The sequence below is a fragment of the Macaca nemestrina genome, chromosome 17 (genome assembly GCF_043159975.1).
Source record: "Macaca nemestrina isolate mMacNem1 chromosome 17, mMacNem.hap1, whole genome shotgun sequence".
NCBI classification, from domain to species: Eukaryota; Metazoa; Chordata; class Mammalia; order Primates; family Cercopithecidae; genus Macaca; species Macaca nemestrina.
Window position 1 is genome coordinate 67,149,209 of NC_092141.1, and position 25,481 is coordinate 67,174,689.

At 51.7% G+C, this 25,481-nt stretch overlaps 1 protein-coding gene and 1 long non-coding RNA gene across 11 annotated transcripts; one reads left to right on the forward strand and one right to left on the reverse strand.

Moving 5' to 3' along the window:
• Positions 1-518: 518 nt before the first annotated feature.
• Positions 519-19,014, reverse strand: LOC105469507 (ETS variant transcription factor 4). Of its 8 annotated transcripts, none has more exons than XM_011720638.2 (13): positions 18,859-19,014; positions 18,245-18,355; positions 17,961-18,054; positions 17,686-17,733; positions 9,180-9,233; positions 6,564-6,690; positions 5,891-6,052; positions 5,379-5,644; positions 2,779-2,853; positions 2,556-2,624; positions 2,179-2,351; positions 1,811-1,912; positions 519-1,436 (listed from the first exon to the last, which is right to left on the reverse strand). In XM_011720638.2, the coding sequence occupies exons 2-13, from the start codon at positions 18,302-18,304 to the stop codon at positions 1,212-1,214; spliced, it is 1,455 nt and encodes a 484-aa protein (XP_011718940.2). In that variant the 5' UTR covers positions 18,305-18,355; positions 18,859-19,014; the 3' UTR covers positions 519-1,211. The 8 variants fall into 8 exon arrangements, with proteins under 8 accessions (XP_011718940.2, XP_011718914.2, XP_070939315.1 ...); XM_011720612.2 differs by having other exon boundaries at positions 2,556-2,654; positions 18,859-18,989; XM_071083214.1 differs by lacking the exon at positions 18,859-19,014 and adding an exon at positions 18,559-18,629 and having other exon boundaries at positions 2,794-2,853.
• Positions 9,207-24,848, forward strand: LOC105469527 (uncharacterized). Of its 3 annotated transcripts, none has more exons than XR_979960.3 (3): positions 9,207-9,252; positions 21,510-21,585; positions 23,690-24,848. It is a non-coding gene; the product is annotated as an uncharacterized lncRNA (long non-coding RNA). The 3 variants fall into 3 exon arrangements; XR_979959.3 differs by lacking the exon at positions 9,207-9,252 and adding an exon at positions 17,465-17,527; XR_979958.3 differs by lacking the exon at positions 9,207-9,252 and adding an exon at positions 17,527-17,740.
• The last annotated feature ends 633 nt before the right edge of the window (positions 24,849-25,481 follow it).

Genomic DNA, 25,481 nt, shown 5'->3' on the forward strand with positions numbered 1-25,481 from the left:
GAGCCTTTCTCCTTTGCCCCATTCTCCAGACAAACACTTGTCCCCAACCCCAGCAAAAGTAGCAACCTAGAGCTGAAGTAGGATGGAGGACATGCAATTGGGGTCTATGTGGGGCAGCAGGGTCATGGGAACAATTAGGATCACAGAAACCAAAGACCAAAACCCTGTCTGAGGAGGTCCCAGGAGGGAGAGCCTTGCAACTCAGTAGCCCACCTGCCCCACCCGCAGGGGCAGGGAGACTGCTGCCGGAAGCAGGCCCAAAGTGCACAAGGGGGTACCTATCCAGGTTATCAAGTACCCCCTGTCCATTATTTCTGGATCCTCACACAGTAATGCTGGGAGAGGGGAAGGGCAGATATCATTAAGCCCATTTTTCAGAAGAGAAATAGTCAGGTGAACTGCCTTTTTTCAAATCCACATGGGGATTTAAGTGTCAGGGCATGGCCCCAAACCAGTCAGCTCTGCTTCAAGGCCAGAGCTCTTTCTACCCCCAGGTCTGTTCCCACATGGCAGCAAAGAGGACACAGGAGAACTAATGGGAGAAGTGGGGGCCTTTATTAAGGTCTGGCAGATGTGGTGGAGGTGGAAGTGGAAACCCAGGCCTGAGCCTAGGAAAGGGCAGAAGAAAGGCAAAGGGTCCCTTGGAGCAGGAACCCATCCCTCTCTGCTTCTACCCAGCACCCCCCATCCCAGGTTCCTTTCTTCAACCTCCCCCTGCTTCTGGGAACACAGAGCACCAAGAACTGACAAGCCGGGACACTCCAGGGCCATAGCGTGGGGCAGAGTCCAGGCTTCTGTCTCCCCGCAGTGGGAGATCTGGGGAGCTCAGTGAACCTCCTCACCCTCCTGCCAGTGTAAAGTTGGGAAGCGCCTTCTCTGTCCCCCAGAAGAGAACTCTTGTTCTCTGTGGTTGGGGAAAAGGTGTGGGGAGCTTGGACCTAGGAAGAAGATGAGCTGAATTCCTCTAGGGCCCAGGTGAAACCCCCAGGGGAGTTTCTGAGACTCTACCTTTAGACTTGCCATTTCTCCACTTTTCCTTCCCAATGACTCTGGTGAGCAGCTCAGAGTCTGGGCTAGGACAACTGGTAGGACAGTGGAGATCTGACCCAGAGACATCTGTGGGTTTCAGATGAAGGTTTCCCCAACACCAAATTCATCTATATGTACACAGGGCAGCACCCACCTGCGGCAGGGGGAACAGCCGCTGGGGGCTAGTAAGAGTAGCCACCCTTGGGGCCAAACGGCTGGGCAGGGCCAGCCAGCTCTGGGAGGTAGGCGGGGCTCTCGTCCAAGTGAGACAAAGGGACTGTGTCCTCCTCACTGACAGGCCGGTCAAACTCGGCCTTGAGAGCTGGACGCTGATTGTCCGGGAAGGCCAAAGAGAAGAGGGCCTCGGGCTCGCACACAAACTTGTACACGTAACGCTCACCAGCCACCTATGGGGAGAGAGAAGGGCTGGTCAGCCTGGCTAGCCCCCCAGCCTTTGTATGGGGTAAGGTAGGGGAGCAGGGAATGCAGCCCTTCTACCAGTCCAGGCAGATGCTCGGGGCATTTTCTCCTATGCTGGTTCTCCTGAGAAGCTGACTCTCCCTTCACAGTTCTTATCCCTTTTTCATCTCAACTTCTCCATGCTTGGGCTTCTGAGTTGCACTTTTTTGGGAGAGGAGAACCTTGACAATTTCTTGTCCCCCTGACTGATTCATTATCTGATCCTACAAAGTTGCTGAGAACTGCTCCGCTGACCCTCTCCCCCCATCAACTTCATGGCCACTGCCCTCCACCACCTTGTCCCTAGACCCACAGCCCCCACCTTCTGCATGATGCCTTTCTCGTAATAGTATCGGAGCGAGCGGCTCAACTTGTCGTAATTCATGGCTGGCCGGTTCTTCTGGATGCCCCAGAGCCTGGCGACCTGGGGACAAAACAGTTTTGGGGTAGAGATGCTACCTCAGCAGAGGAAAAAATGGGGTAAGGTCAGAAAGAGCACTTGAGATTCTTGGTGCAAAGTGCTAAGCTAGCCCTGCAACAAAGCATCAGCCCACAAACTTATGCTTGGCAAGAATTCCGGTTAGGTAAAGCAAGGATCATGGTGGAGGCACGTGCCACCATTTCCCAGGTTCTCCCACCTCCAGGCCCTAAACTTTGGAAAGGAGGGCTGGGGACATCCAAGAGGCCCACCTCCTCAGGCTCAATGAGCTTGAACTCCATTCCCCGGCCTGTCCAGGCAATGAAATGGGCATTTGTTGGGTCATCCAGCAGGGCCACCAGAAATTGCCACAGCTGTAGGGCACCCCGGCGCTGGTAGGGTGGCCCCTCTCGAAATGCATTGACCCCTTCCTGCTTGATGTCTCCTGGGGAACACGAAAATAGGTGTGGGGTTTGTGTCTTTTGGTCCCCCAAGCAACCGCCTCCCACCCCAGGGATTTCTCCAAGGGGTCTTCCCAGGTACTTTTCTATGGGTCCCACCCTCTTGCAACAATGAAATGTGATGTGACTCCTGCAGGGACACAGCATGATAAGATCTTGACCCTCCCATGAACAGTCACTTCTCTGACCTTCAAACTTCTCAGGGACAACGCAGACATCATCTGGGAATGGTCGCAGAGGTTTCTCATAGCCATAGCCTTGTAGAGGAAGTTGGGGGTTGCTCAGATCTAGGGGTTCACCGATGAGACCCCAGAGAGTCCAGAGGGACTCCTGGCCAGGGAGACCCTCCCCAATGGCAGTGCTCCCTCCCCCAACATGGAGGGCTTGGCAGGGGAAGGGGGGCTGCCTTACCCATGGCCCCGTCACCTGGAGAGGGCCCAGAGAAGCCCTCTGTGTGGAGGTACATTGATGCGCACCCGGTGACATCTGTGGGGGAAGAAAGGGTGATGTGAGGTGGCTTGGGGTGGAGCTAGAGAGCAGGAGAGGAGGAAGTCCTATCTACATTCATGAAGTTCTTCCTTCCAGCCTGCTTCCTGTTCTTTGCCCAAGTTGCCTGCCAACCACAAAATCCCAGGGAAAGTTCACCTAGAGGGAGTGTGACACTGGAACCCCTCCTCAACTTGAGGGCTGGGGCAGAGGCCGTGGAAGGCAGCAGCGGGGGCCGGGCAAGCTGTTAGGCAGGGCCCAAGCTGCCAGGGAGCAGCTGTTTCCTGCTAGTTCAGGGGGAGGAGGGAGGGTGAGATGAACGTCCGGGGAAAGGGTTCGGTGTCCACGCCTAAGACTCCCTCAGAATGGACAAATGGCCGGTCAGCAGGTCAGGTTCCCAGCCCGGGGGGGGGGGGGCGGGGCGGGGTGTGTGTGTGTGTGTGTGTGTGTGTGTGTGTGTGTCTATGGGACAGAAACTGAGAGCATGCGCCTGCATGAGCCTGGCAAAGAGGTAGTGGGCACTGGGCCTTGTTTTTTCAGGTCTAACAGAGCACATTCCACTTCATTTCATTCCATTCCATAGGATAGGAACCTCCCCACTCCACATCGGGGAGGTGGCTGTGTGAAGCCACCCGTTCAAGTTCCAACCCCTTCCCGCCCTCCCCCCACTCCACTCCCACCTATGAATGAGAAGATGGTGAAACATGACACCTCCGGGAGAGGGCGGGAGGGTGGGCTCATTCATGCCTCCATTTTGTGAATGGAATTCCTGACTCCATTCAGGAGTAGCTGGGGGGAGGGGCAGGAGTTCAAGGGCATGTAACACAATCCCCTCCGGTCTACAGCCTTTGAAGGTCAGCAGCAAAGAATGCCTCCCTCTTCCTCTCCCCAGCTCACTGCCAAGCCTGGCTCAGGCTTATGCCCTGGATTTGAGGACAGGAGCACCATCCGGTCCTCAGTTGGACAGCCTGGGGGTTTGTGGTTCATCCCCCTGCCCCTGAACGGTTGTGGGCACCACAAAAAGGGAAATTCTAACATTCTAGCTAGCTCTGGGCCTACTCTAATAAACTCTGGGGCTAGTAATGTAACAAAAGCTAGGAGGAAAGGAAAAAAGGCAGGGTTTTCTGGACCCTTCCTGGGACTGGCCCTCCTTCGGCTCTTGGGGCTTTGAACTATAGCTATTTATGAACATAGCTGAATGCATCTCACTCCAGTCAACAGCCAGGTGGAACTAGAATTTAAAGAAGTTCCTACTTCCAGTGCCCAGCCTCTGGCCTGGGCAAACATCAACTGGGAGGCTCAAATAGGATGTGTAAACCACGTATTAACCTGTGCTCCTACCAGCCTGACCAACATGGTGAAACCCCATCTCTACTAAAAATACAAAAATTAGCTGGGCGTGGTGGTGGGTGCCTGTAACCCCAGCTACTCGGGAGGCTGAGGCATGAGAATCACTTGAATCCAGTGGCACTCCAGCCTGGGCGACAGAGCAGGACTCCGTCTCAAAATAAACAGAGCAAGACTCCGTCTCAAAACAAACAAAACAAAACAACACAACAACAAAAAACCCTGCGCTCCTATTGAGAACTAGCAAGAACCATGAGCCTGGCTAGTTTCAAATTCATGTTTCTCTTCATTCAAATCCCTTTGTATTTTTAAGCCTCTATGGGGATAGGGACCAGACACATCCTATTCATCTTTGTATTTCCCAACTCTGCACACTCATGTTCCTGTCACAGTAGTTTGGTCTTAATAGGTAATTAAAACCTCAAACACCTGTTAAATAGAAATAAATGCCTTAACTTTCCTATTAAGTCACAAGCTACCTGAAGGAAGGCTCTACATCCCCCTTTATTTTAGTTTTATTTTACTTTTTTATAAATAGACACGGGGTCTCACTTTGTTGCCCAGGCTGGCCTTGAACTAATTCCTGGGCTCAAGCGATCCTCCCACCATGGCCTCCTAAAGTACTGGAATTACAGATGACTCACCATGTCCCGGGGTGGGGGTGGGGGCCTTATCTTTTAATCTGAATATAGGTTTGCTCATTGAAAAGTAACAATTTGTCCTGGTGAGGTGGCTCATGCCTATAATTACAGCACTTTGGGAGGCTGAGGCGGATGGATCACATGAAGTCGGGAGTTCGAGACCATCCTGGCCAACATGGCAAAACCCCGTCTCTACTAAAAATACAAAAATTAGCTGGGCATGGTGGCTGGTGCCCGTAATCCCAGGTACTTGGGAGGCTGAGGCACGAGAATCGCTTGAACCCGGGAGGTGGAGGTTGCAGTGAGCAGAAATCGTGCCACTGCACTCTAGCCTGGGCCACAGAGCAGGACCCCGTCTAAAAAAAAAAAAAAGAAAGAAAAATAACAGTTCTTTTGAAATTGTGAAGAAAAAAAGTGGGTGGGTGGGTTGGATGTATGAAATGGTAAACAGCAACGTAAAAAACTGGGGAGACATTCTGGGCTTAACTGAATTCTTCACTTGATCACATGCCACCCTGCCCCACCCTAGTCTCTTACCTGAGTCGTAGGCGAAGTCCGTCTGTTCCTGTTTGATCACCACCCCCGCCCCTGGGTACCTGTGCCCGTTGACCCCACCCTGGTCCACAGCTGGCTGGCCCGCCTGTTCATACAGGGGGTCATGGTATTCTTGCTTAAAGCTCTGCTGGGGGTAGGGTGGGCAGGGCTCCGACAGCTGGTGTTGGTAGGGGGCTGGAAGGGGTTCCCGGCCCCCTCCCTGAGATGTGAAGGAGTGGCAAATGTCCAGGGGCTGCTGGAAGACGGAGCTGGATGTGGTTGGAGAAGGAAGAGAAGAGAACTTTAAATTAATCCCTCCTCGAGCCTGTTACTCCTAGGCTTTTAGAGTGGGCTCTGGAATTGTGGGTAGGGGGTTGGGGCGTCAGTATCTCTCCCTCTCTATTCCGCCGCCCCCCGCCTGCACCACCCCACAGCTCAAGTCTTTAAGGAGAACACTCGGGAATTAAAGAAAAAACACCTGGGCCCATGAGCAGTGCGCTTCCCTGTCTCCTTACCTACGTTCCCCAAGGTACCCATGGCCAGGGTGGGGTTGGGAGGTGCCAGAGGATCTCAGGAAATTCCGTTGCTCCGCCCGGGGAAAGGGCTGCAGGGGCGACTGTCCAAGGGCACCAGGGGCAGGGGACTTGATGGCGAGTTGTCTGGGGGGGTCATAGGCACTGGAGTTGAGAAGGAAACAGGGGTGAGGGGGCAGAGAAGCTGGCAAGCATCTTTGAACCCTTCATTCCAAGGAAAGTGAGGTCACAGGGATTACGGGAGAAGGAAGGATAGAGGGGGCTGAGAAAGAAACAGCAGGAGCCACAGACTCAGCCCTAGCCAATTCTTTTCTTTTTTCAGAGACAGTCTCCCTCTGTTGCCCAGGCTGGTCTTGAACCCCTGGGATTCATAAAGGGGGGATTCGTTGCTCAGAGCAATGGTTTAGGTGGGACAGTGGGCCTCTTGGTGGAAACAGAATCTGCTCTGGCCTCAGTATGTATTCCTGAGGCCCTCTGCTGCATTTTCCGTCTATTTAGAGGAAATCCTTAGCTGTATCGCTTCCTTACAGGAGCTAGAAAATCCTTTCTGTTGTCTAACTTGCATCTCAGCTGCTACCTCTGCTGATGGGTGCCCCCTGCCTCCCTCCTCAGGAACCCTTCCCCTACCCTTCACCAGGTCCGGGCTGGGGCTCACCTGGAGTAAAGGCACTGCTCGCCATGGTGGTAGGGGAGTGGCGGCTTCCTGCTGCAGGACAGGGCCGGGTCTGTGCGGGGACTCTGGGGCTCCTTCTTGATCCTGGTGGTGGGGCTGTGGAAAGCTACTGTGGGGATAGTAGAGGGGGCAGAGCAAGGCCAGAGCCTGTCACACAAGCGGCAGGCAGGTCTTCTGATACCTTCTGCACTTTGAAGACTAGCTGGGTGACTGGTACAGCCTCCTTCCCTCTCTGGGTATCAATTTTCTGAGATCCGCAGTGAGACAAGAACATTTTGGCTATTTACATTATGTCTAGTTTATACATCAGAGTAGTGTCTGATTATTAACCAAAGAAACCATCTAAAGTTCAACATTTAGGCTGGGCACGGTGGCTCACACCTGTAATCCCAGCACATTGGGAGGCAGGAGTCCAAGACCAGCCTGGCCAACGTGGTGAAACCCCGTCTCTACTAAAAATACCAAAAAAAAAAAAAAATTAGCCGGGCATGGTGGTGGGTGCCTGTAGTCCCAGCTACTCCGGAGGCTGAGGCAAGAAAATTGCTTGAACCCGGGAGGCGGAGATTGCAGCAAGCCAAGATCATGTCACTGCACTCCAGCCTGGGTGACAGAGCGAGACTCCATCTCAAAAACAAAAAACAAAAACATTTAATGCAACCCCAGGCCCCAGAAAACACTTTCAAGGAGTGAGCACCTCCAACCTAGGGCCTGTCATTTTCCTAAGTGCCCTGGAAAATTCCAAGGGAGCGACATGTTTTCTTATTTGAGGATATAAAGAATCTTTCTTGGCCGGGTGCGGTGGCTCACACCTGTAATCCCAGCACTTTGGGAGGCCAAGGCGGGTTGATCATCTGACGTCAGAAGTTGCAGATCAGCCTGACCAACATAGAAAAACTATGTTGGTTTTTCCCTCTACTAAAATACAAAAAAATTAGCCGAGCATGGTGGCGCATCCCTATAATCCCAGCTACTCGGGAGGCTGAGGCAGGAGAATCGCTTCAACCTAGGAGGCGGAGGTTGCAGTGAGCCGAGACCGCGCCATTGCACTCCAGCCTAGGCAACAAGAGCAAAACTCCGTCTCAAAAAAAAATTAATTGATTTAAAAAAACTTTTTCTCGTTGAGGTTGGATATTGGCCCACTTGAATGTCAGCTGACTAACATTATACACATGTTCCTACTTATCTGTGAAGAACACTGGCCTTTCCTGTGGCCCCTGCTGGGTTCCCAAACTCTGGCCACGCAGCTGAGCAGCAAAGAGTTGGTTCCAAGTCAGTGTGAGTGAGATTCAGTTTTACCTGCAGTCCACTCAAATGCCCTGCTTATAACCAACTATTCTCAGGTGTTTTTGATTCTTTGTGCCCGTTCTGTTTCACAGGTGAAGACAGTTGACAGCAAAGTATCTGACATTAAAGCAGGGTTTCTTTGTTTTCTGATTTTTGTTTTTTTGAGATGGAGCCTCACTCTGTCGCCCAGGCTGGAGTGCAGTGGCTCAATCTTGCCTCACTGCAACCTCCGCCTCCCAGGTTCAAGCGATTCTTGTGCCTCAGCCTCCTGAGTAGCTGGGATTACAGGTACACACCACGATGCCCGGCTAACTTTTGTATTTTAGTAAAGACAGAATTTCATCATGTTGGCCAGGTTGGTCTCAAACTCCTGACCTCATGTGATCCACCCGCCTCAGCCTCCCAAAGTGCTGGGATTACAGGTGTGAGCCACCCACACCCAGCCTAAAGCAGGGTTTCTCAACAGTGGCACTACTGACATGTGGGCCAGATAGTGTTTTATTAATATATTGTAAGGAGCTGTCCTGAGCATCATAGGATGCTTTTAGCAGTATCCCTGACCTCTCTATCCACTAGACACCAGTAGCACCCCACCCTCAATCGTGACAACCAAAAATGTCTACAGATATTACTAAATGTCTCTTGGGGGGCAAAATTGTCCCCAGTTTATGAAAGTGACTTAGAACACTAGAACTGGGGCCGGGCACGGTGGCTCATGCCTGTAATCCCAGCAGTTTGGGAGGCCGAGCTGGGCGGATGACAAGGTCAGGAGTTGGAGACCAGCCTGGCCAACATGGTGAAACCCTGTCTCTTCTAAAAGTACAAAAATGAGCTGGGTGTGGTGGTGGGTGCCTATAATCCCAGCTACTCCAGAGGCTGAGGCAGGAGAATAGCTTAAACCTGGGAGGCAGAGGTTGCAGTGAGCCGAGATCGTGCCACTACACTCCAGCCTAGGCGACAGAGCAAGACTCTGTCTCGGGGGAGAAAAAAAAAAAAACAAACACTAGAACTGGACTCTGCTGAACTGGCCCAGGCCCCTCACTTCAGATAAAAGGCAATGGAGAACCAGAGGGATAGTGTCTGCTCTAAGGTCACACAGCAAGAACATGGCAAGCCCCAGATTTCAACCAAGGTTTTCATTCCAGTTATTGCCTTGGTCTTTGAGATCAAATCCCAGAATGGGAGCCCTGACCTTCACCCCCACTGTTTTTTTAGGAGAGAACAAGCTGATCTCCTGTGATTCTCTATTATCCTATGACTCACTTCCTGCCATCCTCCACTCTATATACCCTCTCCTCAGGGACCTCTACTCACGGTTTTCTGAATGGAAATCAGGAACAAACTGCTCATCACTGTCTGGTACCTGAGCTGCAGAGAGAGGTGAGAGGTGAGTTTGGGGCGGGGCCCTAGTTGTCCCCTGGGAGGCTCCATTATTGCAGCCCTGCAGATTAGCAACAGCCAAGAAAGGACCAACAGCCTTTAGACCAGGGGTGTCCACATTATAAGAATAGTCTTGGGCCACACATAAAATACACAAATACACTAACAATAGCTGATGAACTTTAAAAAAAAAATCACAGATCTCAAACAAATCTCATAATGTTTTAACAAATTTCATGAGGAATTTGTGTTGGGCCTGGGCCACATTCAAAAGCTACCCTGGGCTGCAAGTGGCCCACAGGCCCACGGGTTGTACAAGCTTGCTTGAGACTAAAGGCTGCTCCACCCTAGGTCCTAGTGCCCTCCAGCTCTGGGCTCCACTAAGACCCAGAAGTGAAGACTTTCCCAGAACCTGTCTGAGCAGATTCCAGTCTCTCTTTTTCTAGATGCTTTGTCTTTATTTCCTCCATTTTTCTGAAGTGAAACAGCCTCGCCCCTCAGAGTTTACAAAACTCCCTTAAAGCTCACAGCAGTCATATCTAGGATGGGCAGACATTACAAGCAGTGGGATCCTGTGGATTTAAAAGCACATAGAAAGCAACGGGGCGTGGTGGCTCACGCCTGTAATCCCAGCACTTTGGGAGGTCGAGGCAGGTGGATCACCTGAGGTTAGGAGTTCGAGACCAGCCTGGCCAAAATGGCAAAACCCCTCTTTACTAAAAAGACAAAAATTAGCTGGGCGTGGTGGCGGGTGTCTATTAATCCCAGCTACTCAGGTAGCTGAGACAGAAGAATCGCTTGAACCTGGGAGGCAGAGGTTGCAGTGAGCTGAGATTGTGCCACTGCACTCCAGCCTGGGCAACAAGAGTGAAACTCCATCTCAAAAGAAAAATAAAATTAAATAATAAATAAAATCACATGGGGGGTGGCTGGGCGCAGTGGCTCATGCCTGTAATTCCAGCACTTTGGGAGGCTGAGGCAGGAGGATCACTTGAGGTCAGGAGTTTGAGACCAGCCTGGCCAACAAGGTGAAACTCCCATCTCTATTAAAAAAATAAAAAAATGGCCGGGCGCGGTGGCTCAAGCCTGTAATCCCAGCACTTTGGGAGGCCGAGACGGGCGGATCACGAGGTCAGGAGATCGAGACCATCCTGGCTAACACGGTGAAACCCCATCTCTACTAAAAAATACAAAAAACTAGCCGGGCGCGGTGGCAGGCGCCTGTAGTCCCAGCTACTCGGGAGGCTGAGGCAGGGGAATGGCGTGAACCCGGGAGGCGGAGCGTGCAGTGAGCTGAGATCCGGCCACTGCACTCCAGCCTGGGCGGCAGAGCGAGACTCCGTCTCAAAAAAAAAAAAATAAATAAATAAAATAAAAAAATAAAAAAATTAGCCAGGCGTGGTGGGGGGTGCCTGTAATCTCAGCTACTTGGAAGGCTGAGGCAGGAGAATTGCTTGAACCCAGGAGGTGGAGGTTGCAGTGAGCTGAGATCATGACACTACACTCCAGCCTGGGCGACAAAGTGAGACTCTGTCCAAAAAAATGAAAAATAAAGGCCGGGCGTGGTGGCTCATGCCTGTAATCCCAGCATTTTGGGAGGCCGAGGTGGGCGGATCACGAGGTCAGGAGATGGAGACCATCCTGGCTAACACGGTAAAACCCCGTCTCTACTAAAAATACCAAAAAAATTAGCTAGGCATTGTGGTGGGCGCCTGTAGTCCCAGCTACTCCTGAGGCAGCAGTATGCCTGAGGCAGCAGAATGGCGTGAACCCGGGAGGTGGAGCTTGCAGTGAGCTGAGATCGCGCCACTACACCCCAGCCTGGGCGACAGTGCAAGACTCCATCTCAAAAAAAAAAAAAAAACAAAAAAAAACATTAGCTGGACGTGGTGGCACGCCTGTAATCCCAGCTACTCCGGTGGCTGAGGCAGAAGAATAACTTGAACCTGGGTGGTGGAGGTTGCAGTGAGCTGAGATCGCACCACAGCACTCCAGCCTGGCGACACAGCAAGACTCCATCTCAAAAATAAATAAATAAAATAAAAAAGAAGGATGACAGTGGAAGAGCAGGAGGCTAGTGACTGGGACTGTTGCAGAAGGCAAAGGACACTGGCTGAGTACATAGGTTCCTCATCCCTTTAATGTGCAACTAAGGAGGGGAGAGATTCCCAAGGTTGGAGATCTGAAGAGCTGTCCCAGGGTGCTAGGATGGGTGGAGCTGGGTTTGGGAATAGGCAGGAAAACTGAAATACAGCAGCAGCTCATCCATGGCTTCTAACCTGAACATCAAACTCTGACTTCTAGTTCCTATTCTGGCCTCCCCAGAGGGGGCCTTCTCAGGTGGTTATACAGCTAAGTATCTCCCTTGATCCCGGAGTCTTTGCCCACTTTTGCCCCTCTCTCAAAACTAAATGGCTCACAGCAGGAAGTGTAGACACCAAGAAGAACTTCCTGATATTATTCCAGGAAGACAGTGGTTCTCGGGTGATGCAGTGGAACCTGTAGCCCAAGGAGGCTGGACTCTCCTTCCCTGGAGACTGCTCTCAGATTGGACAGTGGGGAAACGGATTGATAAAATGCCCAGAGAGGTCAAAAGGGCTGGTGAGAGGTATGAGATGGCTAGAGAAAACCTCCACAGCCCTGGCCTATACAAATACACATCCCATCTCTTTTGCTTCTCTCTAGGCTTCTCTCTAGGCTAAGGCTCCATCATTTCTTATTTGGATTTCACCCACAGCCTCTTACCAGGATACCCTACTTTCACTCTTATCCTCTGTAGTCCCTTGCTCTCCACCTAGCTGTCACAGTGATCTTTTTACAACAGAAATCAAATCATTTCTCTCTGTTATTTAAAGCATGAAACCCAAACGCTTGCCCTTGGCCTCCAAGACTCTGCATGACTCGGCCTTGCCTACCTCTCTGACCTGCCTCTCCTTGCCTGTGAGTCTGTGGCGCTCTGGTCTCCTTTCTAGCCCCCAAACCTGCTGAGCTTGTTTCTTCTTCACCAGATGCTTTCCTGCCTTTTTCTTTTTTTCCTGGCCATCAGCGTCTCAGCTCACTTTGACATCTCTGGAGAGGCCCTCTCTGACCACCCCTAAACCAAAGTGGTTCCTCCTGGCTCTCTATTGCATCTCTGTTTTGTTTTCTCCCTAACACATATTTCCACCTGAACATATTATGTTTACCTGTTTATTATCTATCTATCTCCTCCACCAGGAAGTTAAGCTCTATGAGGGCAAGAGCTTTATCTTTCTTGTCATCTGATGCCCCAGCACCCAGCACAGGGTCAGAGTAGACAGGGTGTTAGAGTAGATGCTCAGTGCATTATTTCTGGACTACATGAATAAACATGCAATACTCGTTTGTCCTCAGGCTGGCAGGAGTCAGCACTGTGGGCCTGGGGGCATGCACTGAAGAGATTCTGACCATCCTAGCCCTTCCCTGCAGCTTCCCCCTCTCCACACACAAAGCAACACTAGAGGCAGGTCCTCTTCAGGAAAGCACATCTCACAGGGGATACTTTAGGTTGTGATATGTTGCTTGGCAAGAATACTCTTCAACAATTTGCTTTAAATATCAGAGCTGCCAAGTGTTTATAAACATAGGCTTATATTAATAGATAGTTGGTTTCCTGACAGAAGCATTACGGAGAGGGAGTTTAAGAATCAGGAGCCACCAGCAGCTAAACGAGAACTTAAGAGGAGTCAACATAATAATACTTTGGTCTGAAGTGACCAAAGATATCAATGAGACATGAAATCCGATGGCAAGAACAAACAGAAAGACACAGCCAGCACACATCTTTTCAGGAACACAAACACAGCAAAAAGACAACCATTCCCAAACTGGCCTGATTCAGGAGTCATCAGGGCATTGTTAAAAACACGATTACAGCCAGGTGTGGTGGCTCACACCTGTAATCCCAACACTTTGGGAGGCTGAGGCGGGCAGATGATCTGAGGTCTGGAGTTCTACATCAGCCTGGCCAACATGGCGAAACCCCGTCTCTACTAAAAATACAAAAAATTAGCCGGGTACGGTGGCGGGCGCCTGTAGTCCCAGCTACACAGGAGGCTGAGGCAGGAGAATGGCATGAACCCGGGAGGCGGAGCTTGCAGTGAGCTGAGATTGCGCCACTGCACTCCAGCCTGGGCAACAGAGTGAGACTCCGTCTCAAAAAAAAAAAAAAAAAAAAAAAAGGCACATTTGGATAGAGGGTAGGAGGCCAAATCCGTCCACCTGCCCAGGGATGCAAAACCAGGCTTGTCCCTGCTGTGCCCTTTGGTCCATTCTGAGGCAACATTTCCCCAGGGTGGCAGGAAGCAGGGGTGATGGGAGCAGAGTCACCAACATTTCCCTCCCTCCTACTAGACAAGAAAAGTCCCAAGGGAAAGGGTGGTGCAGAACTCAGGGGTGGTTGACGCACTCCAGCCCCACCGCTGGGGCCTCATTAACTGCTACTTTCCATTGAGGTAATGGGCTGGGGGTATCTCCTGCTGCCGTCAATGGTGCTGGAGAGCAGAGAGCCCTCAGCATCATCCTGCCTTTCTTCTTGCCTCGGGCCTGACAGTTTAACCAGGGACCCCTCCGGCCCAGCAGTCCAGGAGGCGGCTTCCTCCAGCCCACAGACCACACCCCAAAAGAGGTGGTGCCATCCTCTTCCCAGAGCCAGGAGAAATCGGTCCTAGCTCAGCCCCTCCCCCAAACACTGGCCTTCTCCCAAAGGGGTAGGCCAGGGCCCTCAGTCATCCAGAGACTGTCAACAGGATAGAAATAGGAACACTGAGCCTCGCGTTCCTGGAGAGCAGGAGAATTTTTAATTACCATGTTTGGTCTTGAGTGTACACCACTCTCTCTATTTATTTGTTAACTTGGCTGAGTCTTGGCTGCCAAGCCAGTGTGCCAGGGTCTGTCCCCAGCTCCATCCTGGTACTAAGATGGAGTTTATCTGTCTGGGGATGAGGCAGATGATTAAGGAGGGGATGGGAAAAGTGCCAAGACAGCATAATGCTCAGAGAGAGAGAAAGAATTTTAGGGACTCTCCTTTCAAAATGGGGGTCAGTAAAAAAAGAGGAGGGGGTTGGGGGCCTCCCAAGCTGGATTCTGGAAGAATTGAGAGGTTAAAACAGAGACACACTGAAACCCACCATAGGTTAGCCACCCACACTATATATGCTCCGTCACCCTCTTCCCAGGATCCAGTCATAGGGTGAAGGGGGTAGAGGCATTCTTCAGAGCTTCTGCTCCATTGTGTCACCGCTGTCCCTTACCCTGCCCCCACCCTGGCAGCCTCTGTACTGGAAGAAACCAGTTCTCTAGTTGTGGAGGGGACACATTTGTCCCCAGGAGTCTTCTGGAAAGGGAAGAGACAGAAAGATGGAGAAGGAGGCATTGTAGCTGGGAAAGATTAGGGAGGGGATTAACCTCATCCCTCCCCACAGACATGCCGAAGCACCAGTGTACATGCACTTGAACACATATTCAGGGACGCACACACCCTAATTCCTTTTACTTCACTCTTGCGGCAGCACAACAGCACATGTGCCCTCCATGCACGCCTTCCACACATGGGGTCTTTTTTTGGACCTACAAATATGATTGGGAAAGTCAAAGGGCAAAGGGACTGGAGCCCTTGGAGGAGGGTTGGGGAGCAGTGATTCCTGTGAAAAGGGCAGCCCAGATCGATCCCTTCCAGAATCTGATAAAAGCTATGGGTCATTTTCTTCCTAAACAAATCCATACACCTTTATGTATGGTGCACTTCCAGCAATTTTACACACAGTGTCAGAGGGATCATGATCCCAGCAACTTATCCACAGAGCTTCTGGGAATCCACAGACCCCAGCCTCACACAAAGGAGTCATGGCCTAGAGTCAATGGCCCTTACTACCAAATAGACAACAAAGTCTTTATCCCCAAAGGTTCAGGGCTCCTGAAAAGCCTGGAAAGGAACCTTCAACAAGAAACCAGCAAGTCTTTTACCATAGCCAGACACATTTTGGGTTCAGCCTGCCTGAGCCTGGGTCTCCCTGTAGCAGCCTGATTCTTTCCCCAACATCTCAACAGATTCCAGGCACCCCCAAATCAGACACGCCCTCCGAGCCTCACATCATTCCCTGCTATTTACAAAAACCCAACCCCAAGGGTATGTGAAATGCCTCCATAAAGCCGCACTCACACTCACCCTTCAACGCACGGACACAGGACACTGAACCTGCAACCACATCGGAATCTCCCTATACCTGCCTGGCTCCAACCTGTGCCTCCTCCAAATGCTAAGTCTTCACAGCCCCACCCACACTAGCTGCTTCTCTCCACACTGGGGGTTTGGAAAAAACCAAACTGAGAGAGGGAGGTTGGGCTCTGGTCCCCATTCCTCCTAATGCATCCCACCACTGGCAAGTTTCCAAAGAAGCTAGTCCCTCCCTGCCACCCCAAAGCTCCCCATGGGTTGCCGGGGTCACTGACCTGGTGGGAAGAGACAGGAGAGGAGACTGGGGTGGTGCTGGGATGGTGCAGGGGGACAGGGCCCCGGCAGCTGCATCTGTCTCCGCAGAGAAAGTGAGAAGGAGCAATCGGCCTCAGCATCCCCCCCTCAGGCCTGGCCATCCATCGCCAGCTGGGAACCTGAGCTGCTCCCTCAGAAGGAAGGAGAGGGAACCAAGGAGATCCCAGCGCGCCCCCCCTACCTCCGCCTTGCAATCCCCACCCCCACCTCCCCACCCACTGAATTTAAATGTACAGGGCAGCAGCATGTAACTGACACACACACATGCACACACACTCTGTCTCTCTCGCACACACACTCACACACTTGCTGTCACACTGACACTGCCACAGGCACGCCTACCCTCTCCAGACCCCTGGCCAAGGGGTGGGACTTCCAAAGTAGAGAGATGAGAGCATTTTCCTCCCCCTCCCATCTCAAACCCAGGCACAGATGGACCAGCTGCTGCCAAAATGCCAACCTCAGCCCACCCCTAGCTCACAGCCCCAGGAGCTGCCCACTGTGGGGACTCTCAACTGACAGGCAAGGAATGAAGCCCGGTGAGCCAGAGGGAAATCAGGCGCTGGGAAAGGAAGTCTTTAAGAGCCCATGGAAACTGACACCTCTGCGTTCTTCAGCCCAGCTCTGGAACCTCAGGAGGAGGATGGGGAGACGGGGCAAAGCTCTGCCTGTAAATTGGAGCTGGACATGCAGGACTTGCAGGGTCAGGGAAGAGGCACACAATACCCACAGAACCCCCAGATCCCTCTAGCACTCACACAGCCATTCAGCCATTAATTCCACAAAATGTCTTGACTGCTTGCTCTATGCTAAATAGTCATTCTGTCAACATATATATTTTTAAAATATCATAGTGGGGAAGACAGACCTAGTCTCACTCCAAGGATCTAGTCAGGGGTCATTTTCTTTTTACTCCAAGCTTCTATGGAGAGTTCCAGGGCAGTTGGATTTGAGCTTTAAAAAAAATCATATACTCAGGGTGGAGGGATGAGGAGATCCTAAGGAAAAGACCTTAAAAAGACCTCAAAAAAGAAGTTCCTAGTGTTTTGGCTTCTTCATTTTCATAGCGTTAAAATAAACCCTAAGATGGGGGTAGTTAACCCTTCCCTCTCTGAGACTGTCTAAACCACCATTTTCCCTCCCACCTGCAGCCCCACCAGTGACACCCTCAGGCCCCACCAAAACGCACCGAAGAATCCAACCAGGAAACCTCCCGAACACACCAACTCCCCATCAGGCCCAGCCACGGTCCCCACCCCGGCCAGCACACAGGAAGGGGGGAATTTGCCTGGGGGCGGAGGTATTCAAGCGGGATGGAAGAGGGAGGAACACTTGCTATTAGAATTACAATCAAGGCTATTTGGGGAGGGAGCCCTGGGCTCTCCGTGCCAAAGGACTGCCGAAAAGAATTATTTAAACTTTTGTTGTTTTTTTGGCTTGGACAGTAAATTGTTTGGTGCTGGGGGTTGGGAAGAAAAGAAACCCAGGGGATAAGAATCAATGCTTGGGCAACTCCGGAGGATAGGTGACAAATTAATTGCTGCCCCCCGCCCCCACCAACAACACCCCAACACGCACCTTGGCCCGGCAGCTTCTGTAAGACAAACTTTGCAAATGAAAATTTCAACCAGGAAAATGGGCCTGAGGCCAAGTTCCATTCAAATAAGCAAATACCCCACACAATGGTCTGATTCATCCTCAAGCCTAGTTACACAAGCCTGGCTCAGGGTAGAGAAAATAAATATCAATATAAGTATCCACGCTGGGTGCTGGGGTGAGTAGAGTGGCAAGGGACCTGGGGAAAGGGCCTTGGAGAACTCCTTAAGGCAGGGAAGGGAGAGGAGCCCTACACGGCTAGGGTGGAATACCAGGGGCTACGGAGTGTTCCCCTGTCAAGCCTCCCAAAATAGAAAAGGTCACAAAACTACTCACCTTCAGCGAGCCACGTCTCCTGGAAGTGACTTAGATCCTGGAAGAGATCTGAGGGGTAAATAGTGGGATTGGAGGTGAGGTGGAGGGGACGGTAAGAGAGAAGGAGCCTAGCAAGCCCCGGTGACTCCCCTGCCTTGGGAGTAGGGACCAAGAAGAATCCCTTGGAGGGCGAGCTTTTTGGGGAAACAGGCAGGGGGTCCAGGATCGGCCGTGTGTGTGTGCGCGCGTGTGTGTGTGGCGGGGGAGGGTCGCGGTTTGTCTCTCTTGCTCTTTACCTTCAGAGTCGAGGGGCGGCAGGGAGCCCGGGTCCATGAGCTTCCCCTGCGGGACCATCAGCGCTTCGCGCAAGCTCCCATTTCCGGGCGATTTCTGCGAGAAGCGGGGAGAATACCCCCGAGTCACCCTGAGGCGCTTAGTCTGGGGGACGAGGTTGGGGTCCGCGGGTGACTCAGGGGCGGGGCAGCCCAGGACTCCGCTGGGACCGCAGGGAGGGGGACTGTGGTGAGAGTAGGGGCTGGGTGCGGGGCGGGGCGGGATTGGAGGCTGGCGCGGCGCTCACGCTGCTGAAGGTGTAGGGCACTTGCTGGTCCAAGTATCCGGCTTTCATCCTCCGCTCCATCCGGCCGCTCCCTCCGGCCGCACGGCCTGGGCCCCAAGCGGGGGCCGAGACCTGGGGGGGAGGGGTCTGCGTTCGCACACCGTCCAGGGAGGGCTGCGATGGGGGCGGGGAGGGGTGGCGGGAGGGGGCAGTCCCAAGGCTCTGGGTCCGACGGCGAAACTTCTCCGACTCACTGGGGCGATGGGGAGGTTTCCGCCTGCCAGGCCGAGCGCCACCACCACTCCCCTCCCGCCAAAGGCTAAAGGAGGTCCCACCTGCTCCCAGGAGCCGGGCTCGCGGTTTCTGCTTTCTGCAGCCCTGCGCTACCCGGGCTCGGTTACATAAGACGTGTGTGTGTGTGTTTGTGTGTGTGTGCGCGCGCGCGCGCGAAGCAGGCGAGGCGCACACCATCGCATGCCCACAACTCCCGCGCCCCCTCCAACCCCGAATCCCAGAGCCTCCCACCCCCGCCCTGGAATCTGCGGAGGCGGATGGTGAGAGTGAGTGTGGTGTGCGTTGGAGGCGAGGCGGGGAATCACAGACACTCTCCCTCCCTTTCCCTCCCGCAGCCTCACCTGAGGCCGGGGCGTCTGGGCTGGAGCCGCGGGGGGTCCCGAGCATGCCCTGGGGCCCGCACCGAGGGCCGCGGGGCTAGGCCGGAGCAAGGTGGCCCCGGCCCCGGGTCCCCAGCGCACCGACTTGTTTTTCGGGCGCCGCAGACAGTTGTGAGCCCGGGGGAGCAGCTGATTGGTGCATTTCCTTCGCTCGGCCTCGTCTCTTCCCCCCCACCCCACCGCCCCCCGGTTCCCTTTGTTTCATTGACTTTTGTGAATGGAACCCCAGGGCTGGGCACGCCCGCCAATCCGGAGAGTCGTCCGGCCTGGCCGGGGGGCGGAGTTTCCCAGCCGCGGGGGCCAATCAGAATGTAGGGGTTGGCTCCCGGCTTCATTCACTGCTCCGGCTCCCATTCATAAAAAAATAAAACTCGCGGCCGGAGTTCATTCATAAAGAACCGAGAGAAAAAGAGAAGCTGAGGACCCCGCGGCTTCTCCCCCGTCTCCGCCACGGTCTTGGGTCTGATGCGCCGCGAGCTCCTCCGGCTGGCGTCTGCACATGTCTCTGCATCTGCGTGTACGTGGGAGTATGAACATGTCTGTGTGTGCCCAGGAGGGAGGCGACCGGGCTTGTGTGCCCAGAGGAACAATAATAACTGGCATTTATGAAGCGCTCCGTTTCCACGTGCTCATTTCGTTCCCATAACCCGGCGGAATGGATCGTTTTTATCTTACAGATATTAAAATTGAAAGCTCAGAGAGGGATGGTAACTCGCCTGAGGTCACTCAGCTAGTCAGCACCTCTGGGGTTTAGAACCTCAAATCCCTCACACTCTCCTGTACACCCCTCTGAAGCCATGATTAAATGAGTTAAGCTATGTAACAACTGATACACAGTAGGTGATCAATAAATGTAAACTGGCACAGAAACCAGGCTTTTCCTCAAGGGTCTGTTCTCTGCAGAGCTGTTTTGTGACCCACTTTCTATTGATTGCAGCAGAAACCAGAAGCCCCAGGTAGATGATTTCTGAAAGTGTAGCTCCCTCTCTGCCATATTCCCTCTTATCTGAGGATGATCTGGAGGCAGGATGGGTTTCAGTTTTAGCTAAGAAGCTGGTCATAGTCTCTGTCATCTCATCCATTCATCACTTCTTTCAATAAGCATTTATTGTGTCAGATACAGTGCTGGGTTCCAGGCAAGCAGCTATGACCAAGACAGACATCTGAGGGGAGCTGGGGTGCTTGGGCTGTGGCCATGGGGGCACAAAGGACATGAATCCTCAAAGGCCTTTTTTCTGAGACAATTCTCTGTGTCTCCAGCCTATGCACTCCTTTGAGGACAGCCTGATTTTGCGTCCTGCCTGTTTGTGATAAACACAAAAGAATGTTCAAATGCCAGGCCAGCAGGAGTGGCTTCCCAAATTCATCTAACCTAACACCCGCCACTTTACAGATGAGGCAGTGGAGTTTCAGAGAAGGAAATGACACATGGAAGCTCTTTGGGCCTGTCTGGCTAGAACTGGGGCTAAAACATAAAATTGCTGTTTAACGTTCTTAAGGGCTCATTCCATGAGATCAGCTTGGGCAAATGAAAATAAACTTCCCTTTCTATAGGTGCTATAATATTCTATAAGACTCGTGTCTATTGTCCCTCCCCTCCAGGAAGCCTTCCATGATAACCTCAATCAGTTCCTTTTATCCCCATACAACATTCTTAACTCTATCTCTGGTGTGGATGTTTTTCATTCTGCCTCATGGTGTAGACATCCTTATCTATGGAGAGCTCTCCAGAGCTCATTTGCCTCTGTAAGTCCTCCTCAGCCTGTCTGCATGCTTATGAGGGTGGCATGAAATGCTTGTGTAGTGAATAGGTACAATAAAGACCAAACTAATTGATCTTAGCAGGAACCCTGCCCAAGGAAGGAGAAACAAGCCCAAGCAAATTCCAACTTTGGGTTGGATGGAACCAGTTTAGAGACAAGTGTGAGTTCTGGCCAAGAGAGGTGGAGAGGAGGACAGGGTTCTTCCTGGAAGGCAGTTCTGGTGTGATCTCCATGACAACGAAGAAGAGTCCAGTGGGTCTTTAAGTTGGTACTGGGCACTTCAGTAGGATGGGGCCTCTCTAGGGGTGCCAGTGCCCCTCTGGTTCTGAGTTACTTTGTTTTTGTTTTTGAGACAGAGTTTCACTCTTGTTGCCCAGGCTGGAGTGCAAAGGCACAATCTCAGCTCACTGAAACCTCCACCTCCCAGGTTCAAGCAATTATCCTGCCTCAGCCTCCCACGTAGCTGGGATTACAGGTGCCCGCCACCATGCCTGGCTAATTTTTTGTATTTTTAGTAGAGACGGGGTTTCACCATGTTGGTCAGGCTGGTTTCGAACTCCTGACCTCAGGTGATCCACCGCCTTGGCCTCCTAAAGTGCTGGGATTAAAGGCACGAGCCACCAAGCCCAGCCTTTTTTTTTTTTTTTTTTTTTGAAGAGAGAAACAGGAGGGTCTCCATTTGTCACCCAGGTTGGAGTACAGTGGTGCCATCATAGCTCACTGTAACCTCAAACTCCTGGCTTCAAGCGATCCTCCCATCTCAGCCTCCCAAGCAGCTGGGACTACAGGCATGCACTATCATGCCTGGCTAATGTGTTTGTTTGTTTGTTTGTTTGTTTGTTTTTGTAGAGACAGGGTCTCACTATGTTGCCCAGGCTGCTGGTTCTGAGTTCTTACATTCTTCTGGAGGACCCCTGGCTCCCTGGTGAGTAAGTGTCACCTCCACATTCCCAATCCTCCCCAGCCCTGGCAGAGGCTGAGGGGCCTTCTTCCCTCAGGGTAAGAGAAGATACTGCTGCTGTCACTGACCTCTGATTTGATGTCCAGGCTCAGAACAGTGATATTTCCAAGGGGAATACTCGCCTCTTACACCACTGGAAGTAGTTGGGGAGGAGGAAATAGAGGGGCTGGAATTTCTATTGGGAATTGAGTCATAATAACTGACATGTACCGAGCCATGCCCTGCTGTAAGTGCATGACCTGCATTAACTAAGGCAACCTCATAACGATCCTGTGAGGTAAGTATTAGGATTTTCATTCCCATTTTACAAATGAGGAAACAGAGCCCTCACAAACACACATCTACCCCAAGGGCTCCCACAACAGACTGAGGACACCCCAAACAGACTCACAGGCATGCAAACACCTTGAAGGACCACATAACAGGCCAGATGGAGCCCACCCCTGAGCCAGAGATACACAGGAACACTCTTGGATGCAGGACGCTCACAGTCCCCTCCTGGACACACAGCTTCACGGACACATGCAGCCTACTCCCTGACCCCCTCCGACACATCTTTGGTGGGGGTTGCACAGGTAAATGCTTCTTTCCCGGCTATGCTAGTAGACTGGGGGCTGAACTCTGACCTGTTTCCCAGAAGCCTAAGTTATAAAATGTAAATGTGAGGCTTTGATATGCAAATGTTCATATAAAGGCAGGCTGTGGCTTGCTCAGGAGGCTGGAAGATCAGAGCACTGTGATGAGTAGGGAGAGGAAGCTATTGGATTCACCTGGATCTGATATCAAGGTGGCTCAGGAGCCATCAGAGAAGCAGGCTTTCCCCAGGGCAGGTTTCAAAGAATGAGCGGCATAGGGCTGGATTTGGTTCTCTGGGTTGGGTTAGCTGGGGACATCCTGTGGGTGACCTATGCCATGTGTCTGCGAGAGGAGGATGGAAGTATCCTCAAGGCCTGGCTTCCTCATGGTCTGGAAGAGCTGAGTTCCAGAGCCTTAAAGGGTGGAACCCAGTGGGGTAACCTTGGCTCCGCAAGGTCAGATGGACGAGATAAATAGGGTCAAGTAATGTCCTATGTCCCCTTAGTGTCTCCCAGACTGGAGACACAAGAGGAATGAACCAGACAGAGAGGTCAGGTGGTGGGGATGAAAGAGGGGGAGCCTGGGGTCCTCCCCATGGGCTGGTGGGCCAGGATAACCAAAACATGCCACTCTTTGACTTCTTTTGTCTTGTGTCGCTGTCCCCTTTTCACATTGTTTCCTCTAAACTGCAGGGCTTCTGAATGATGGGTACATGGATATGTACCCCTCAAATTAACTGCCTACACCAAAATGCCTGGTGCCCATTTTTCTTTTTCTTATTTATTTATTTATTATTTTAATGTTATAGAACTAAGCAGATTTTTTGTGTGTGTGGAGGAGGCGCAGGGACAAGTTGTCATTATGTCACTCAGGCTGGAGTGCAGTGGAACCATCATGGCTCATTACTGCAGCCTCGACCTCTTGGGCTCAAGCGATTCTCCCTCCTCAGCCTCCTGAGTAGCTAGGCCTACAGGTGCTCGCCACCACAACTGGCTTTTTAAATTTTTAATTTTTTAAATTTTTTGTAGAGATGGGGTCCCGCTATGTTGCCCAGGATTGTCTCAAACTCCTGGGCTCAAACGATTTTCTTGCCTTGGTCTCCCAAAGTGCTAGGATTATAGGCATGATCCATCATACCCAGCCTGGTTTTTATTTTTTAATCATAGATGTCTTTACAAATATCTTGTCAATATATATTACCTTCAACGTGGTTGGAAAGGCACCACTTTTGGAGAACGTGCTGGGCAGGGAGGTAAAGCAACTACTTCCCTTGTTCCTCTCCATCTTCTATTTAGCCTGAGATCTCTCTTGAAACTCCAAAGAAATGGGGCTCTCCCTCAGCCTGCTAGCTGGGAGTGTATTGGGCTAAAGAGGAAGCTCATAGATAAAGCTGATGTCTTGCTCAATTCCTAGGGGCATCCTGTGGAGGAGAAGAGCAGTCTACATATAAAAGTTCTAAAGATGAGGACTCTTTTTCCCTTGGGTGGTACAGGCATTGGACGTCCTCGAGGACCTTGGGAGAAACAGAAGGAGAAGATCAGATTGTCCAGCCGGACTCATGAAGGATTTCTTCTGGCAGACAGAGCAGACGGAGCTGCAGTTAAGAGTTTGAGGTGGGAGATTCTGATTCCCTCCTCACCCCAACTTGTGTGTGACAGTGTGACATTTCCAGGAGTAAAAGAATGAACATAATGACCTCTGTGGAGCCAAGTCCACAAGGGATTGTTTTAGAATTATTTATTGGCGGGGGGGAGTGTTACCTTTTGGGGAGCTGTAATTGGAACTTGTCAGGATCCCAGTGAGAAACATCTTAATTTTTTTTTTTTTTTTTTTTTTTTTTGAGACGGAGTCTCACGCTGTTGCCCAGGCTGGAGTGCAGTGGCATGATCTCGGCTCACTGCAAGCTCCGCCTCCTGGGTTCACGCCATTCTCCTGCCTCAGCCTCCTGAGTAGCTAGGACTACAGGCGCCCGCCACCGCGCCCGGCTAATTTTTTGTATTTTTAGTAGAGATGGGGTTTCACTGTGGTCTCGATCTCCTGACCTTGTGATCCGCCCGCCTCGGCCTCCCAAAGTGCTGGGATTACAGGCTTGAGCCACCGCGCCCGGCCTGACTTTAGCTTTTCATCCTTGCTATTTGCAGTAGCTCAGGGCTCTCTCCAAAATGCAAAGCATTCCTTGTCCTGTTCTGTCTCTTCCTGTTAGATTTCAACCCTCTCTGCTTCTAGATGAAGCGCCCCAGCTCAAGGACGGGACCTCTCAGAAAGCTGCAGGATATAACATTTTCTTTTCCTTTTGATTTTTTTCTCTTTCTGTTGAAGAGAGACAAACAGACAAATGTCAGCAGGCTGAAGGATGAGAATGGAATTGGTGCCAGTTGGGGAGAGTCCAGGATGCTCCCCTTTTTAATTAAGTACGGACTTGAATTATGAGGGGCCACAGCGCCTGCTGGGTGGGGCTCTGCTAAGGGAAGGCAATTTCTCTCGTTAAATATTAAACACCGCTTATTCCACTTAGCCTCTCCTCAGCCTCTGAGAGTGTCTATATTTGCTCTTGTCGTCAGGAATAATGTGCAACTGAGTGGACGCCCCAGCTCGATAAGGCAGGGACAGGGACAGCTCTGTCAGCACTGGCAGAAGCCTGGGGACTTGACTCTTACCTGAATCCTTTTGGGAGAATGGTGGTAATGGGTGGTGGGGAGAATTCCTGGTTTTATTTCTGAGATTTTTAAAAAATTATTTTTAATTATTATTATTATTTTTTTTTTTTTTGGCAGAGTCAGGGTCTTTCTCTGGTGCCCAGGTTGGTCTTGAACTCCTGGCCTCAAGGGATCCTCCTGTCTTGGCCTTCCAAAGTGTTGGGATTACAGGTGTGAGCTACCACACTGGCCTTGATTTTTTTTTTTTTTTTTTCTAAAAGACAGGGTCTCGCTCTGTCACTCAGGCTGGAGTGCAGTGGTGCAATCTCAGTAGGCAGGTGCCACCACTCCCAGCTAATTTTTGTATTTTTTGTTTTTGTTTTTCTTTTTTTTTTTTTTTTTTTTTTTTTTTGAGACGGAGTCTTGCTCTGTCGCCCAGGCTGGAGTGCAGTGGCGCGATCTCGGCTCACTGCAAGCTCCGCCTCCCGGGTTCACGCCATTCTCCTGCCTCAGCCTCCCGAGTAGCTGGGACTACAGGCGCCCACAACCGCACCCGGCTAATTTTTTGTATTTTTAGTAGAGACGGGGTTTCACCGTGGTCTCGATCTCCTGACCTTGTGATTCGCCCGCCTCGGCCTCCCAAAGCGC

Bases quoted from the DNA above. Each gene is read 5' to 3' on its own strand.
- LOC105469507 (XM_011720612.2), bottom strand. From the start codon at position 18,304: ATGGAGCGGAGGATGAAAGCCGGATACTTGGACCAGCAAGTGCCCTAC. The intron at 9,234-17,685 runs GTGAGTAGTTTT...CTCTCTCTGCAG, and splicing joins GGAGACGTGGCTCGCTGAAG to CTCAGGTACCAGACAGTGAT. The intron at 2,655-2,778 runs GTAAGGCAGCCC...GTGAACCCCTAG, and splicing joins TCCAGGTGACGGGGCCATGG to ATCTGAGCAACCCCCAACTT.